At 48.0% G+C, this 17923-nt stretch overlaps 7 protein-coding genes across 7 annotated transcripts; 5 read left to right on the forward strand and 2 right to left on the reverse strand.

Moving 5' to 3' along the window:
- N7473_004271 (alpha-N-arabinofuranosidase precursor) lies at window positions 1-1029 on the reverse strand (the record flags this gene model as incomplete). Its single annotated transcript, XM_057150211.1, has 1 exon — window positions 1-1029. One exon carries the CDS (start codon window positions 1027-1029, stop codon window positions 1-3), a length of 1029 nt encoding a protein of 342 aa, XP_057010321.1.
- Window positions 1030-2041: 1012 nt separating this feature from the next.
- On the reverse strand, window positions 2042-2809 carry N7473_004272 (uncharacterized protein; the record flags this gene model as incomplete). The annotated part of the gene is made up of 1 exon (XM_057150212.1): window positions 2042-2809. The coding sequence occupies one exon, from the start codon at window positions 2807-2809 to the stop codon at window positions 2042-2044; it is 768 nt and encodes a 255-aa protein (XP_057010322.1).
- A 289-nt stretch (window positions 2810-3098) lies between these two features.
- Window positions 3099-4080, forward strand: N7473_004273 (uncharacterized protein; the record flags this gene model as incomplete). The annotated part of the gene is made up of 2 exons (XM_057150213.1): window positions 3099-3536; window positions 3718-4080. The coding sequence occupies 2 exons, from the start codon at window positions 3099-3101 to the stop codon at window positions 4078-4080; spliced, it is 801 nt and encodes a 266-aa protein (XP_057010323.1).
- A 1178-nt stretch (window positions 4081-5258) lies between these two features.
- On the forward strand, window positions 5259-7260 carry N7473_004274 (uncharacterized protein; the record flags this gene model as incomplete). Its single annotated transcript, XM_057150214.1, is given in 5 exon segments — window positions 5259-5903; window positions 5928-6552; window positions 6571-6677; window positions 6727-6848; window positions 6879-7260. The coding sequence occupies 5 exon segments, from the start codon at window positions 5259-5261 to the stop codon at window positions 7258-7260; spliced, it is 1881 nt and encodes a 626-aa protein (XP_057010324.1).
- Window positions 7261-8191: 931 nt separating this feature from the next.
- Window positions 8192-8422, forward strand: N7473_004275 (uncharacterized protein; the record flags this gene model as incomplete). The annotated part of the gene is made up of 2 exons (XM_057150215.1): window positions 8192-8250; window positions 8281-8422. 2 exons carry the CDS (start codon window positions 8192-8194, stop codon window positions 8420-8422), a joined length of 201 nt encoding a protein of 66 aa, XP_057010325.1.
- Window positions 8423-11547: 3125 nt separating this feature from the next.
- On the forward strand, window positions 11548-13290 carry N7473_004276 (uncharacterized protein; the record flags this gene model as incomplete). Its single annotated transcript, XM_057150216.1, has 1 exon — window positions 11548-13290. One exon carries the CDS (start codon window positions 11548-11550, stop codon window positions 13288-13290), a length of 1743 nt encoding a protein of 580 aa, XP_057010326.1.
- A 2728-nt stretch (window positions 13291-16018) lies between these two features.
- Window positions 16019-17578, forward strand: N7473_004277 (glycoside hydrolase family 43 protein; the record flags this gene model as incomplete). Its single annotated transcript, XM_057150217.1, has 1 exon — window positions 16019-17578. The coding sequence occupies one exon, from the start codon at window positions 16019-16021 to the stop codon at window positions 17576-17578; it is 1560 nt and encodes a 519-aa protein (XP_057010327.1).
- Between the last annotated feature and the right edge of the window lie 345 nt (window positions 17579-17923).

The following is a 17923-nucleotide window of genomic DNA, read 5'->3' on the forward strand; positions in this document are numbered from 1 at the left end:
CTAAGTGGAGTATCTAGCGGCGACAATATCAGCCTGTACCGCATTCTCAGTCGAGTCTGATGGATATCCAGAAGTCATGCAACCTTCGTAGAACGTTCCCTGAGCCCCGTTGGAGTTATCGCCGCCTATTCCGAGAATGATAGCCCCCTCTTTGTCCATCGGGTTATAGCCGGATGGGCGGGGACCGCTAAAGAAGGTTGACAGCGAACCGGATGTAGCATCACCGCCACGGATTGCCCACTGGTTCGATTCTCCCTTAACGATCGCCGTAACGAATCGGTGTGAAATAGATTGGTCACCAGGGTTATTCCAAAGGTTGTCTCCAGAGAACAGGCCGTTCTCAAGGTCGGCCATAATCCAAGGACCACTCCCAGAGCCAGTTCCCCAGAAAGGACAGTTCCCGAAATAGACCGCCTCCATATGGCCGGAACCAGTATCGCGACTATTTGTCTCGGCGTTGCCGTAATCGAAGCAGCATTGATCGTTGTAATGGGTTCCATCGAAAATGGCGTAAATACCCTCTCCTGCGTCACCAGTCGCTGTGCCCTGAGCGGCGTTGTTGCGATAACCCATGCCAGGCTCAATGTAGACACCATACACCTTCTGGCCCTGGAGGTGGACAGGTGCGCTATTCGCGATAGCTAGGTTATCGTAACCATTAGCTGCCGGTCCGCTGAAGCCACCAGGAGGAGCCTGAGTGAGATGATTGCCGTGACCAGACTGGTCGTAGATAATGTCGATAAGGCACGTCGTCCCTGCACAGAAGGAATCCTGAGCAGCAGCATTGGCCACACCACCGATAGATACCGGGAAAATGTTGAGCGATTGCCAGTCTGCCTCGCGAATGACCTGGTAAAGCGGGCCGCCGTACGAGCCGTAGAGTGAACGTGTGGTGCTGTGCGCTGCGACACAGGGCGTCCCGCCAGAGGCATAAATGTCGCATGGCGCGGCGGCGACTAGGGAGTCTGCTACCACGAGAGCCAGAGCAAATTCGGACGCAGGCTTGAGGTTTTCTTTTGAGAGCAACATCTCTGATGACCTCTGATGAATTATCTGAGTACAATGAGTAGAACGTCTTTGGAGGCGCCTTGGAGTCCTTGGTGAAAATCTCGGACAGCCATTCTTGAACATACAGAGCTGTACTTATGCTTTTCTTTCGAGTGACTTCATATTACTGAAGATGAGCATATTTCGGGTAAAGAGACATTTAGCTTCAATAATTACCCGTGAAGGGTATACCGCCTTAAATCACCCCTATGCGGGAGGCGTTCTTGACTTTATCCCGTTGACCATTTCGGGCTTTAGGACGGTCGGTATATCCCAATCGAGGTAGCTGGTCTGCCTATTGGTTGATGCAATCACCTGCGGCAGTACGCGAGGAGGATTCTGGTCAGAAAAGACTGGGTTACTGAAGAGGGGTCAAAGTTCCACCAGAATCTGCAGGAAGCGGGCCAATGCTCGTTGTCTCTGACTGCCGGGAAATTCCCGCAATTGGTGATGATGCCGAACGGATTTAGCACAATGACCACCCGCATGCTGCAACTGCAGCATCATCAACCTCCTCCTTTTCGAATGCTCGCCGACTCTTTCGCTTTCGCAGATAAGACGCTTTTCCTCACTTGTACAAGGGAAAATAGTATCCTCATAGGCAATATACATACTCTTTTCTATATAGGCCAAGGGTTGAATATCCACGGCACTTTCCCATCTACAGTATCCCCTGTTAATATTACGGATCTGCGTGGAGAAATCCCTTGGCCAGGGACTTGAAGGTCATTACCCGGTTGTTAGCAAGCGCTCAATTGTATGTGCCAGTCCAACCCGTGGAGCCCAGCCCGAAAGCGGCAGAAGCAACGAACCTAATGCCTTGTGGAGGACAAATCCCTTCCATGCCCCATCAGCGCGTGGGAACTTGTATTTTCTGCTGTCACTTAGCCTGAATTGTTATTTTCATCCGACCGAAAGGAGAGTAAAGCGAACCGCAAAGGATGCGCTTTCGAAAATTCTTGGGAGGCATCTCCTTGATGTCCATCATCCCGTTCTAAGTTAGATGACATTCGGTGTTCCGTGTGGGGTCAAAGTCAAATTGCGAGGAAGATTCGAAAACGAATGCAACCTCCTGGAAATGCGTGGCTCCATAGATAGCGGGAATACCGTTGACGAAGACATTCCACAGGTAAGAGTACACAGACAGTCCAGCACCGGCATAGGACTCGACGAGAAGTCTTCGGCCATCGTGCTGTTGGTAGTCTCCAGCGAAGGCCGCCACTCGCTTGAACTCAAGGCCATAGGGCACCGCGGGAGGCGTGCCAATATAAGAGGCGGGAATACCCAGGAGAGGATCATTGGGGTAAAGCTCAGAAATAGACTCAATCTGGTCGCTGTCAAGGCCCTGGCTGATGAGCCACGCCTCAAACTGAGCGTCGGTGCTAATGCCCTGCTTTGTGTATGCGGTACCCTCATCGAAATTGTTGCCAGTCAAGAGCGCAACCTTGGCAAACTTGCCCTGCTTCAGCAGAGCAGATCCTTGGGCGGTCATGAAGTCGCCGTCGATGACAGCGCTGAGAGTGGGCGCTGTGACATTCAACGGGTTCGTGCCGTTAAAGATGGCACTGAGAGTCTCCCAGGGAAGCCCCCTGAGACAGTCCAATCGATTAGGAGCATTAGCGCATCCCGTCTTCTTAACGAGAGCGTCAAAGTATGGTTGCCAGCCGTTAGCATTAGTGAACTTGGCGACAGGGCTACCACTCTCCAGGATAGCACTGCAGAACAGGCCATCGTTCTTTCCATCATATGCGACGAGCTGCATTCCCAGGGATCGAGAACCAGCGGACTCTCCCCAGATCGTGAGTTTGTCCGGGCTGCCACCGAAGGCGGCGATGTTGTCGTGAAGTTGTATGGTAAAGATGTTTTGGGCCAGAGACTTTTGATTCTCATCTCAGTCAGCCTTGAACTTTATTTTCGTTATCGCTTGAATCAACGCAATGTCTCCTTTGGTTCCGCAAGCAACTCAAGATCCCAATGGATTTTTTCCATCGCCATATAGTGCCGACCCTCTTCCAGGTAACCCGAGAGCCACGCTTCTACCTGTTGCGATTATGGTCTTAGTCTCCTTTTCAAGCGCCCTCGCTTTGATCTGCTGCATCACCTACCACATGTTTTTCTGGCGAAAATACTATCGTACTTATCCTGGCTACAATCAGTACCTCCTCTTGATCTTCAACCTCGTCCTCGCCGATCTCCAGCAGCCAGTCGCCTTCCTCATTACTTTCCATTGGATTGCGCAAAATTACATACTGGCCCCAACAGCAGCTTGCTTTATTAAAGGATGGCTGGTCCAGGTTGGCGATGTTTCCAGTGGGATTTGGGTATTAGCTATTGCTCTTCACACGTGGTATACGGTCGTTAGAAAACGCAAGGTAGAATATGTCCGCTTTTGCTGCTCCCTTGTGGGGGTCTGGGGTTTCGTCATTCTCCTAGCAATCATTGGACCTATCGCTCATCCGAAAACTTACTTTGTGAACACTGGTGCTTGGGTAAGCTACTTGTCATTCTTGATCCTTCCATTTCGTCCTTTCCATCCTCGCTACTAATAAATTAATAGTAGTGCTGGATAAACCAAGATTATACAAACTATGTGAGCCATCTGTATGCCAAAATCATAATTTGGCCTTAGTTGACCTTACATTCAAACTCAGCTGACAAAATTCTTTCTAGCGTCTCGGCCTCCTCTACTTTTGGATTCTCCTCGCGCAGTTCGGTACCGTACTGATATACAGCTCCATTTTCTGTCTTCTGCGACGCCGCATGAAGCAGGTGCCTCCCGCTTCTCAATCCGCGAGCTCCGCATATATCAATCGCGCCGCACGGTTCATGGTCTTATATCCTATCGCCTACATCGCCTTCTCGCTGCCACTTCCCGCCGGACGCTTGGCCGTTTGGAACGGTGCGAAAGTCTCTACGACTTTTTATTGTAACGCAGCAACCCTGATGACCTCTTGTGGTTTTATTGATACCATCCTGTATACGCTCACACGACGAGTGTTGGTTAATGAAATTGGTCATCCCGTCCCTCCTTAAAATTCTGTTTATGACCGGTGAGCTAACAGGAGTAGGTCCTCAAAGGACGGAACCGCAAAACCGGCGAGCTCGTAGCTCTCAAGCGGATCCGTCTCAATTCTGAAGATGGCACCGCCAGCACCGCCATCCGCGAGATCTCTCTGATGAAAAAGTTGAAGCACGAGAACATAGTCTCCTTGCACGATGTCACCCACGTCGAAAGTAAGCTTATGCTAGTCTTCGAGCACATGGACAAGGGGATCTCAAGAGATACGTGGATACGCATGGCGACCAGTGTCCTCTTAATCCCGCTACGATCAAGTTATTCATGCCTTAGTTGCAGCGCGGCATTAAATTCTGCCACTCTAACATGGTCATGCACCAAGATCTCAAGCCCCAGAACCTGCTCATTAATAGTAAAGGGCCAGCCCAAATTGGCAGATTTCGGTCTTGCCAGTGCCTTTGGCAATCCCGTCCATACGTTCTCCAACGAGGGTATTACGCTGTGGTACAGAGCCCCTAATGCCCTGTTCAATGTCGGGGCATGGGGCGGATTTCGGGGACGAGACAGAGGCTGGCGATGCTCCTGGATCTGTTCCTTGGGGGCACACTGCGCTGCGGATAGGTGGCTGGTTGTGGGTCGTTTGCGTGCTAAGCGTTATTTGTACAGTGCTGATGTGAGCCTTGGTTTAGGCCGTGAGGACTGGAACCCATGTTGAGGAGTTGTGGTTGTGAAGAAGTTTAGATGGAGGGGGAGGACGGATTTAGGGCCTCTTGAGGGGAGCGCGGGTAATGGCAGGGACTGAAACATGATGGAGAGTGGAGAACTTGAAATCCGCTCTACTTCCCGCCGGTAGCTCACAACAGGGTGCATGTTAGGGCTGTTGCGAATACGAATATTCGCAGGAATTGCTAATATTCGTTATTCGTATTCGCAATTTATAAATACTACGAATAATATTCGCAAATTTATTCGCAAATTAAAAATATGCGAATAATTATTCGTTATTCGCAATATATCACGTGCACTTGCACCAGAAATTGACCGAATTAGGTATAATGCAAGGATTCTTGCGTGATAGGAGTAAAAAGCTTCTAATAGTATAGTTAATGACTCCCCCCTACCCTTCTCCTTGGAATGCCAGAATATCCTCTCTACTACTCCCCTCACCTCCTCTCACCTATTTCGTCAATCGGCAATGCAGACCCGTGGCAACCGACCAAATTACCTCGCTTTAAATGATGGCTATCAAGACGAAGTACCGGCTGGAGACTGGACGTCTAGCCTGGCCTGGAGTCCAGCAGCACAAGGTCCAGAAGGACCAGTCCCATCATCCCCACTACCTTCCCGCAGTCAATCAGCATTTAGTGCCAATACCGATTCCTTTCTTGAAGCTTTCGATGACCTTTTACCTTCGGAATCCGCCTCTCAGCTACCTACCACAGCTAGTAGTTCGCAAAGCTCTATCCTAAATTCACGGCAAAATGACTGGATGTGGGGATATCTTTATACCAGAGAATTTCCCAACGAATGGACCGAGAAGAGGAGTGGAAGGAAGAGGCTCGTTGATCGAGAAATCTGTTGTACTGTTATCAACAAAAACACTCGAAAACAGTGCAACTGGTCTACAACAGACTCAAAACGACAGACCTCTACCACCAATATTCGGCTCTATTTGAAAGAAAAGCATGGAATTCTACCTCCTGGGATTACTGATCTACCTACTGGTACACTAAAGTCGACTATTGTTAGTCTCTGGGGTAATAAGGGGAAACTCACTATTCAAGAGCTCCTTGAAAAGAATCTCCTTCGCTGGGTTACTAGTAGCAAGCAACCCTTTACAGTCCTCGAATTATCAGCGTTCTAGCAAATATTCAAGGATATACTAGGGGCCGCACTTCTATTTACCTCTCGTTATACCCTTCGACAGCGTCTTTTGGAAGATTTCGACCTACGACGTACTACGTTAAAGGAAGAGCTTGCAGCTATATGCCAAACAATCGCTCTATCCCTTGATGTATGGACCAGCAAAAACTATATCCCAATTCTCGGTATCGTGGGCTATTGGCTTATAGAAGACTTTGTCTATCGAGAGAAAGTGCTCGAGTTCACAGAGCTCTATGGTCTACATAGCGGAGAGAATTTAGCTGCAGCGATTGAAGCTTTGCTTATTGAGCTGAACCTTGAGCACAAACTGCTTTCAATTACTGGCGATAACGCTAGTAATAATGAACGGATAGCGTTACAACTATTCCAAAACCTACAGAAGACGTGTGGGACCGATCCTTTATTCGGTGGTTTGGGAAGTTATATACGGTGCTTAGCTCATATTATCAACCTCATCGTGAAGGTCATTCTACTTGCCCTTAAGTCTGGTAATACAGAAGAGGCCGCTGCTATCTGTGATAACCTGGATAATGGAGAACACCAGTCGTTTCCGGCTATTGAACCACTTGTAAAGCTTCGTATTTTGTCCCTCTGGATTCACCGAAGTCCGCAACGCAGGTAAGCATGGAAGAACAATTGCAAGCGAATGAACTTATCGGATAAGTTCATCGAATATGATGTGGATACGCGATGGAATTCAACGTTTCGAATGTTGGATGATGCTTTAAAGGTAAGATACGAGCTCTATGTATACTTAATCATACACTAATACTCTATAGTCAAGGCAACAGCTTGAGAAGTTTATTCACTATGAGACTGGCTTTCCTCCCTTCTCAACAAAAGACTGGACACGGCTCTCTCAACTCTACAATGTTCTCTCGAAATTTAATGAGTTTACCTTGTTTGTCTCAGAGAAAAGGCCTTAGATTAGTCTCGTAGTACTAGTATACTACGAGCTCCACGATTTACTGCATAATGTGGCTGAGCGTAAGGAAGATTTTGCAGATCTTGATGAGGATATCGTAAGCGCTGTTAGGGAGAGTATTAAGAAGTATATGAAGTACTACACCTTTATGGATGTCTCTGATATATACTATACTGCACTGATCTTGGATCCCTGTGTGAAAGGAGATCTCCTCCTATACGAATTGGATGATGAAGACACTGGGAGGAATATTCTGCAAGCTCTCCACGATGACCTTCACTGCAAATATCCCGGAACTACAGAACCAGTTGATATATCACAGCCGCTAGAACCAAGTTATAAGAAGCAAAAAGTGGGCAGCCGGATGTTGCGAAGACTACAGCCTTAAGACAAACCCCGGTTTTCTGACATTGATCGGTATTTCGATAGTGCTCGGATTGATGCAAGTGATATGGAAGATCAGAACTGGTTATGCGATTGGTGGAGAGCCTATAGAAAAGAATATCCTCGGATGGCTGCTGCTGCTAGGGATTACTTAGCAATCCCAGCCTCTGAAGTCTCGGTTGAGAGATTATTCAACGCAGGAAGAGACGTGCTTGGAGTACGACGGTTCTCTATGAAGGGAGAGACGATGAGGATCTTAATGCTGTTAGATGATGTATATAGGTAGTAGCCGATGGATTGAACTATTATATGAAGAATAAGCTAAGCTTCTAGTGTCTTTTATTGTATAAGTCTTTTGCTATGCAATTTATAACATAATAGGATAGAGAGGGGTTCTGAGGGAAAGAGAGATATATATATATGTATCCACGCCCACGAAATTTCGCGAAATCCTACGTGACCCCTAGTATATCTGACATATCTGACCGCACCCGCCTACGTATTTGACCCCTATCCCGCGCGAGATATCTGACCGCAGATCGGGCCTGCGAAATCTTGGCAGTAATCCTGAAGCCAGGGATAGCTTTGTACGTGCCCGTACAGGCCTATGACAGTACCCTTACCTTCCTGTAGGGCCTCTCTTCGATGAATCAAGGGATATAGGGATAGGCGGTAGAAAGGGTGGTAGAAAGGGAGCTGGTTACTGTATGAATTCCGCGTCGCGTTTCTATCTTCGTTATTATTCCTACCTATACGCATCTTATCATCAAGAGAGAGAGAATACTATTTCGATACTATTTCGAACCTGATACAAAATGGCTCTATTATCACCTTCGACTCCCTGCTCCTCTCCTCTATCAACACAGACCCAGGAGCTCGCGCAGATTGAGCTCTAGGACCGGTTGAACCTCTATAGCATTAAGGCGCTACACTACATGGGAAGCCAGCGGCCTAAGAATACATCAAAGGCTTATGTTAACAAGCATAAGGAATGGTAGGTAAAGGAACACCCTTTTGTCTCTAGCTTATACGAGAAGCTAATGGAATGGGTACTACAGAGCTTCTGCAAAAAGCAGGGCTTCCTAGATGGCGAATTAGTCACAGAGAAGAAGCTTGTCTACTTTCTCGATACTGAGGTCCTAAACCGGTCCCTCCGGTCCTGTTAATATAAGAAAGATCGCACTCGGCCTGATGGTTCAAAGGTTGAACAAACCCTAGGGACTAATTCTATCACGTAATATATTAATGCTATTGTGGACCTCTGGAAGTTCTAAAAAAGTATTGGGACGAATAGCTTTCCTAATTCCCGCGGATATGCTGTTTCGGCCTTAATGACCGGCCGACTCTATAAGGAAAGCGAGAGAAAGCGCGAGCAGTATCTTGACCGAGCCGCTGGCAGCCTATAGGATGGATATTCTAAGGACAAGATCAAGGACTTCGTACGATATCGTTGGTAAGGATGGAGGTTAAAAGACCTTAAGCATCGAAAGCCCTAGGCCTAGGAGTCCTATCTTCGTACCGCCGTGGATTTCCTTTTTAGTCACAATATGCTCCTTCGTGGAGAATCTCGCCGGCGGCTCTAGTTTCCTGACCTATTCACTATCTCCTTGCCTAATGAAGGCCCGACCCCCTGTTCGCCAATGATTATGATTATGAATAACGGAAAGACGAATCAGTTTGGTCGCTTGCAGTATATGGGAGTAATGCGCTATTAGGATCCACTCCTTTGTACGATGAGCCAGGCGGCTTTTTATCTCTTTTATCGCTGGCAGATAGTAGGAGAGTCACCACTGTAGTTTCGGAGCCGACCACAGTGGTATAATTTCCACTTCTTTAAGGGCTCGGATCGAGAGAAGCCTATCTCGTACGAGATCTAGCTAAAATGGGCTAACGAGGTCTACGAGGCAATCAATCTCTCCACCGACAAGAAGACACACGCTGGCCGGGCCTAGGGGTCAAAACAGGCTGAGCTAGAAGGCGTGGAAGAGAACCAGATCCGCCGCGCTGGTTAATGGAATCAGGATGCCTTGACTAACTGCTATCTGACGTATCTGCCGCGGAAATTCCTTCGTTCAATGGCTGGTTTCTAGCCCAATGTAATTGGGGACTACTATCTTCCACGGGCAAAAATTCAACCTCCAGATTCCCTTGTACGAGCTCTCTGGCTATGGATCGATCAGTGGCTTGCCTGGTTCTAGTCCAACGATCCTACAAATAAGCCACCTAGCGGAACTACTGGTAAACTGGAAGACCGAGACGATATGGCGGCCTAGGGCTTTTTGCAGCTACTAAATCAACTAAGGATCATCCTCCTCCAGGACTCGGTTCTCCTACAGGCGCAATTCCCTGGGTATTCAATGTGGGATAACCCTATTTTTGCCCGAGAAGACTATACTGTATTTGCAGAGCAAATACGGCAGTCCCTTCTTTGTACGGAGACCCCTTAGGAGATTCAGCTCCGACAGACGCTTCCTATTATTGCCGACCGTCTTAGTATCCTCCAGAAGGATATCTATCAGGCGGTTGATCTTCATGGTTATCAGGCTCATGAGCAGCTTAGGAAGATTACTCGTCAGCTTCATGATTTCCTTTCTGGTCACGTTAGCTTCGCCGTACGAGCTATGGATGCCTCTATAGCGCGGACACCAGACTCGCCTACACCTTCTTCTCAGCTAGCAGTATGTCTATCTGAAGTGTCATCTCTTCTACATAAGCAGCAGATCGATACTCCGTCCTCTTTATTATCCCCCTGTCAATCTCTCTACTCGCTCTCTCGTACGATCCAGACTGTGCCGGAGGTCTGGAGAGAGTGGACATGTGGGCTAGGTGCAAATCCATCAGTCCAGTCATTAGAGAGATCGTATGGTGCGACCTGGCGGCCTTCCTCTCGCGAAAGGGTCATGTTTTGCCGCCGAAAGGCTATCATCGACGAGATCTACGCTAGACATGGTAAGGGCCTATCTCTGGATGCAGCTGTTGAGGAGCTAGAGCTTGTACGATGCAGAGGCAAGCTTTCGCTCTACCAGCTCTCTCAGCTTCTCTCAAAAGCTCGTTAGCGACCCCGTAGTCAATTACTCTATAGTCAATTACTTCATAGTCAATTGATTTTTGATTTTCTGCCAGCAGAAGGAGGAGGGGGGTTGGAATGTAAAAAACGAACCCTTTACCAGGCCAATACAAGAATCTGACCCCCATTCCATGGTTGATGTATTGAGGGCTTGGCGGTTTCGCTATAATAACGCGCGAAATTACGCGGCAAATCTGACCCCTATATATCCACTATATATCTCATTCAATACCAGATACGCGAAGTAAATTGCGAATAACGAATATTCGAAGATTTTGGCGAATAAATTATTCGCATTCCAAATTCGCTGCGAATAATAGTCGCAAATTTTATTCGCAAGCTTAAATTTTGCGATTAATTATTCGCAGCAAATATTCGCGCGAATATTATTCGCAGTTACGAATATTCGTAACAGCCCTAGTGCATGTACTAACATTCCAGTTCTTGCACTCTCATCGACGCTAGCATATCTGGAGACTGGAGTAAGGCGGGGTAGGGGGGAATGGAAGCTTGGATAAAATCAGCCTACAAGGGGTGGAAAACGTCAAGTTTCAACCAATTAGACTTGTTCAAATCCGCACTTGGCGGCGGACATCAACGAAGCTGATTGGACAGCGCGGAGAAGATTGATTCAGAACCTCGATCCAATTGTAACCATGTCGTCGGTGCCTGGGCTCGTATTATTATTCGTACAGTGGCGCACCGCAAACGTCGGGGCTCCCCGGCTACGGACTCACTCTCTTCACCGCTTCCTTATTGGGGACCCACCGCCTGCCAGATAAGGTAATGATAATTTCTGAGTTAGTTTGGATTCTTTGGATTCCTTGGAACGTTACTCCGCAAAAATTTCCGGGGTGCAATGTGGGAAACTTTACGGATCACTGGTCCACATCTGCAATGGCGGAGCGGATGACAAGATATCCACGCATCCTGCCGCAGCATCCGTAGCGAAGTAGCAATTTTAGCGTCACTGTAAAGGCCCAACGCCAATCAAATCAATATACTACTCCAGGCAAGAACATCTCTGCTTCTCGAAACAACTATGATCTGCATTATGCAATTTACGAGACTCGGAAATTAGGCTATTGACAAATTCACCGAGCCAGATGATGGCTTCCACATCGTATTCACGTATCGTCTTCTCTTACCCCGCGAGTGATGATGACTTTATATCGGATATCTGTCCGCGCTCTTCATGCGTCAATTTACTGAGTCCCATGCAAAATGAAGTTGCTCCTTCTTCTAGCAAGCTTGGGGCTTCAATTGGCATCCACCCACGCCCATGTCCACAACACGACCTACAACAACCCTATTCTTCCCGGCTGGCATTCTGATCCTAGCTGCACGCTTGTACCAGAATGGAATAACACCTTCTTCTGCACCACCTCTTCTTTCCTTGCCTTTCCAGGCTGCCCCGTGTTTGCAAGCACAGACCTGGTCCACTGGGATCTCATCAGCAATGCCCTCAACCGGCCAGCACAGCTTCCCCAGATTCAGACCTCCACCAATGCACAGATGCTAGGAATCTTTGCTTCTACGCTCCGCTATCGTAATGGTACTTTCTACCTGATCACTGCGTGGTTGGACACGGACAATAAGGGTGTGGAGATTGTGCTGTTCACGACCACAAACCCATACGATGATAATGCCTGGACGAACGCATTCCAGATTCAGAATCCTCTCGGCGCCATTGATCCAGATCTCTTCTGGGATGATGATGGCAGCGTGATCATGGCGATCTCCGGGTCGCCCATCAAAGCATCCTACATTGACTTGACTACCGGGAACGCGAGCGAGCCCTTTGATCTGTGGAATGGCACTGGTTATAACAATCAAGAGGGCCCTCATCTATACAAGAAAGATGGTTACTATTATCTCCTCATTGCTGAAGGAGGTACGGAACTACACCATTCTTCCACCATTGCCCGATCGGAGAGTATCAAAGGCCCCTGGGGGAGTTCGCCGCATAACCCCCTGGTCTCGGCCAGATACACGGATCGATACTTCCAGACAGTGGGACATTCGGACCTTTTCCAGGATGCAGCGGGCAATTGGTGGGGCGTCGCGCTGGCGACTCGAGCCGGACCCGCGCTGTATAATGAGAGTATCTATCCCATGGGTCGAGAGACGGTGCTTTACCCAGTGAGTTGGCCAACGGGGGATTGGCCACTGGCTGATCAAGTCATGGGTGAGATGAGTGGTCCTCTGCCGCCGAAAACTTCCAAGGTCTCTTCCGGGCCAACCTTCAAGGGAGAGCCGGATGTCGTGGACTTTACGCCGGGTTCCTCGTTCCCTAAGCACTGGGTCTTCTGGCGGGCGCCAGCCAAGCCGGAGTCGTTTACGATATCTCCACCGGGTCATCCTAATACTCTGAGGTTGACTGCTAGCAGAGCCAATCTGACTGGAGATGCGTCCTTCAAAGCTCCGGATGGCTTGACTCTTCTAGCCCGCCGCCAGACGAACACACTGTTTGAGTTCTCCGTGGATGTTCATCCTGGTTTCTATAAGTCTCAGGGAGACGAAATCGGTGTCACTGCATTCTTACATCAGGATCACCATATCGACCTGGGAATTGTCTTCATGAAAGAATCGTCATATTCTAAAGGAGGCTTGACGTTCCGCTGCCGAGCCACCGACTCAGATGCCACCGGTTCCATCCTTCCTTCTCCTGTGGTGACGCCTGTTCCCTCGTCGTGGCTTTCAGAACCCATTCGTCTGTCTATCCGGGCCGAGAATAGTACTCATTATCAACTCTCAGCAGCAGCTGCCGCTCGACCTCACCAGTCCAAGCTCCTGGCGACCTTCACGGCTGCACTCATCAGCGGCCCTGATGTTTTCACTGGTACTCTACTTGGTGTTTACGCGACCACCAATGGTGGGAACCAGTCCATGGAAGGGTATGTCAGTAGATGGAGATATACTCCCGTCGCCCAGCAGATCGATTATGACAATTTTGTACGGAGCTAGGGAATCTGAAATCTGAGGGACTGTGTTATCCCAGGGTCTAAAAGAAGGTTATAGCCGTGTTCATCAATCAAGTCTGTTGGTATCACCGGCTAGGTACTGTGTACACAGTTAAGTTATACGCAACTAGTTAGACCGCAACAGGTTAATTGAAATTTGATTGATTGATTGATTGATTGATCCCTTTCCAGATAGTGGTACTCAACGGCGGGCTGAATTAAAAATTAGTAAACGCGTACGTAGCGCTATCGTACTTCGAATCGGGAGGCGGACAGGATAACTAAGATGCACGAAAGCGCTATAAAGTCAATGACCCCTATTATACATATTATAACTAAGATGAAGAGAAACGAGTTGAACATAATTAGAAGAGAAACAAGTAAATGTAATACTTAAAAATACAGGGGAAATCTACATAACTTATGCAAGTCACGAGTTTCTAGATTTCTGCTGACCAAAATGTTCCCTGGGATGATCATCTCCATATGGAAAATCTTTTCCTATAGCGGGTCCCATGGGAAATGTCGAGATCTGACAGATAGTTCATGCGAGGTTCCTTACGCCCGAATATAGCAAATTATACGCAGCGGTCAATGTAAGTGGAATGCACATAGACAGATGGGTAAAATCCCCCCACAGGAGCCCTACAGGAGCCATACTGAGGCTTGTGAGACATCGACCAGCCAGTCAAGATTGCAGGAACGGACTTTAATTACGCTCCCCACTGCCCAATCCGCCTCAAGTTTCGGAGGTGTACTCCGTAGTTAACTAACGTAATTCACCACCGAGCTACGCACGCCCGAGCTACGCAACCCAATACACATATTAAATGCAGTAAATTACTACTTCATATCTCAACAACCATATCTATCTGTGATATAATATCTGTATTATATATTATAGATGGTATTTCTAGCCAATTAGTGGAGTATCAGAAGGTTACTGGAAGTATTAGTAAAGATATATATATTTATGCCCCCCATATCAAAATTACGCTGGTAGAGCATCGAAATATTCATCTAAACTGCTTAAAAAATATACATATTATTTCACATGCAAAGAAAAGCCTAGTTCCTAGATTTTAAGTGAAAATAATTTATGGTTGTTGAGATATGAAGTAGTAATTTTTTGCATTTAATATGCGTATTAGGGTGCGCAGCTCGATGGTGAATTACGTTAGGACATCATCTATTTAGTCAGAGATATTTCAACCGCGGTGAGAACCGAAATCGATCGAGATCGGTCGAAACATGCTCCGCTTTCCAGCTGAAGTTTCTTCACCCTCGTCTGAAAAAGAGGGTTGCCGGTGAAATCAACTCGAGTTGACCCCAATTTCTATTGCATCGTTTGCACGTGAGCGGTGAGGCAAGTTGTTGCTTCTTGTGGCGAGTAATCTATTCATTTCTCTGCCGATCTGCACAAACGTACAAAGAGCTCACGAGTGTTGCTCTAGATCTCGGTCTTCTCGGTCGGAGAGACTATGGCACCGGACGACATTCCAGGGGCGGACTGGGGAGATAAGGCTTCGCTATCGTCCAAGAAAGGGGTTTTCGAACGAGGGCGTTCCGGGCGATTATTGGAAGAGAAAGATCTATGTCGCCACTGAGGGGGAGAGCGCGCGGTTACGGAAGGGGTTGCTGGAGCCAAAACTGGCTGCTGTTGGAGAAGCTTGGTGTTCTGTTTAGGTGTCAGCTGCTGAAATTGGGTCTCGCCGAGATGCGAGGAAAAGTGTCATTTTAAAACTAAGGGGAGCCGTGATTGATCACTATTCCACTGTGTCTTCAGCGATCAAGGGGGTTATCTGTGGTTACGTACCTTGCGGGGCCTGCGAGATGCCGGGCGCATACCCAAGCGCAGGAGGGGCCCTATTGGGTTTAATTTTATACCGTGATCCATGGATTCGGGTTAGTCTCCGTATCACGAGACAATGCGGCGGAGCCAGGGGCCTTATTTATCCACATGCTCAAATCCACGTGCTTAAATCGCCCCGGATTGTTCACTGAAAGTCAATCATGCACAATATTCCGCGGGTAACCGACAAAGACAATAATCACAGAATTATAGTCGCGTCGATTCAGGTGCGTGTGTCATGGAATTATGCAAGTCTCTCTATTGGAAATATTCAATGATGCAGAAATCGGAAGCGGGGGAAAAATGATCGCTCAATCTATAGATGACTCAGATCTTAATGGTACAGAATACAAAGTGGGTGAATAACTTCAGCAAAAGTCGCTCTGCAGGGAATGTCAAGCCACCTGTGGCGCCGACCACCCTAACCCTGCACGTAAATCAATTTGACCGGGAATCTGAATCTCATAAAATATCGTCCCTCAAAACCCTAATCCGGGTGGCTGGAAAAGCGACAGAGTGAGTAGTGTGTTGAACATGGACCGGCAGTGCTTGGATAAATAGGCCCGAAATTTTCCCGAAGAATAGATAAAGTCAAAGAGATGGTCTCTGGTCTCTCATGCATTACCCCACACCAGGACCAATTCAGCGAAAGTCCGGGTGGGACAACTTAAGGCGGGATGATTGAATTCTGAAGGATTGCATTCTGAATTCCCCAGATAAAGCATAAACATCATCGAATTTTGGCTAATTGTAGCTTTACGGACAAATGGAGCGAGCTATAGCTGAGACGGCGGACCTTTAAAACCAGTTCTTCCCCTTGTGTATTGAGTCTCTCAAGAACCTTTCTGCAAACCTGACTTGTCGACTAGCTTCCAATATCATGTTGTTCCGCAAGGCTTGTGCCCTTCTGGGGCTTGGCCTGCTCGCCCAAGCTCAAACCTTCAACAATCCGATCATTTATGAAGATTTTCCTGACAATGATATCTTCCTCGGCCCTGATGGAAAGACCTTCTATTGGTCAAGCTCCAACTTTCATTACTCCCCCGGTGCTCCAATCCTCGAGTCTACCGACCTTGTCAATTGGCAGGTGATCGGTCATTCCGTGCCGAGCATCTCCGACTTTGGATCCGATTATAGCATGCAAAACGGTAAAACCGCCTATAATCGTGGGACCTGGGCTTCCACTTTACGCCATCGCAAGAGCAACGGAGAGTGGTATTGGATTGGCTGCATTGACTTTTGGACAACTCATGTCTACACGGCCCCAGATATCACTGGACCTTGGAGCCAGTCATCAAGCTTCCAGCCCTGCTTTTACGATTGTGGTCTCTTGATTGATGATGACGATACTATGTATGTGGCCTATGGAAGCAACAACGTCTCTGTTGCTCAACTTGCTGCGGACGGGTTGAGTGTGGCCAAGACGCAAGTGGTATTCAGCTATCCATCTCCGTGCACAGGGATCGAAGGCAATCGTATGTATAAGATTAATGGATTGTACTACATTCTTGATGATTGCCCTGGGGAAGGAATTACCGTGATCTGGAAGTCCTCCAGCCCCTGGGGCCCATACACACACAAGATACTCAGCAACCAAACTGCATCTCCAGTTCCTGGAACTGGCACAGCGCAACAGGGCAGTCTTATCGAGGCTCCTAATGGGAATTGGTACTTCATGTCTTTTGCTTGGGCCTATCCTCTTGGGCGACTACCCATTCTCGCCCCCGTGACCTGGGGTTCAGATGGCTTCCCTGTGCTTCAAACGGTGAACGGTACTTGGGGTGAATCTTATCCGTTGCCTCTTCCGGAGAGCAGTGTGACATCATGGATTGGCGGAGACCAATTCTGGGGCATTGATCCGGTGTGGGAGTGGAATCACGCTCCTGACACGACCAAATTCTCACTTGCCGAACCTGGACTCATCCTCCAAACAGCCACTGTGACCAATGACCTGTACCACGCGAGAAATACTTTGACTCGCCGACCGAATCAAGCGTTCCCGGTCGGAACACTTCAACTTGACTTCACCAACATGGCAGACGGCGATCAGTGTGGTCTTGCTCTTTTCAGGGACAGCAGCGCATGGATTGGAGTTGTTCGCAATGGCAATAGCTATACTGTGACTGCCGTTCAAGGGCTCACCCAGAATGCTGGTAACAGCTATGCAACAACCAGCACAGGAACTGTTGTTGGAACTGCGCCCATTTCTGCGCGCACAGTCTACCTCCAGATTCGATTCGATTCACGTACGGTCGGTTCCAACCAAGCGACATTCTATTACAGCACGGATGGGAACAACTTTTCTCAACTCGGTGGCGCGTTCAATCTCGATAATACCTATTACTACTTCATGGGATACAGATATGGTATCTTCAACTTTGCTACAAAGGCTTTGGGTGGTTCTGTCAAGGTTGACGGCTTCGTCAGCTGGTCCAATTGAGACGAACAGCTGTGGTCGGTGAGTGTCGAGCAGATGCAAAGGATTGTTACTCGAGATCATTACTCGAGATCAGTGTTGAGTCATGACCGCTGTGGCTAGTTAGATTTACTCGACCTCTCCGTTCTTTTTTTCCTTTCATCACTCTAGTCAATACAAATCTTTACGTGGACCTTTCTGGGTAAATGAATACAAGCGTAGTCCAGGTTACGGCACTTGGACGCCGAGCTCGGGAGTCCACGTGATGAGGTTTCCGGCAGAAGGAGCAGTATGGGACGTTATCGATCTCGATTCGACATGATAGATTGAAGATATGGAGTGAAGGTAGTTTACATGAAAATTCGACAT

This window comes from Penicillium subrubescens (assembly GCF_028828155.1).
Source record: "Penicillium subrubescens strain IBT 31985 chromosome Unknown utg000003l_segment0_segment0, whole genome shotgun sequence".
Taxonomy (NCBI): Eukaryota; Fungi; Ascomycota; class Eurotiomycetes; order Eurotiales; family Aspergillaceae; genus Penicillium; species Penicillium subrubescens.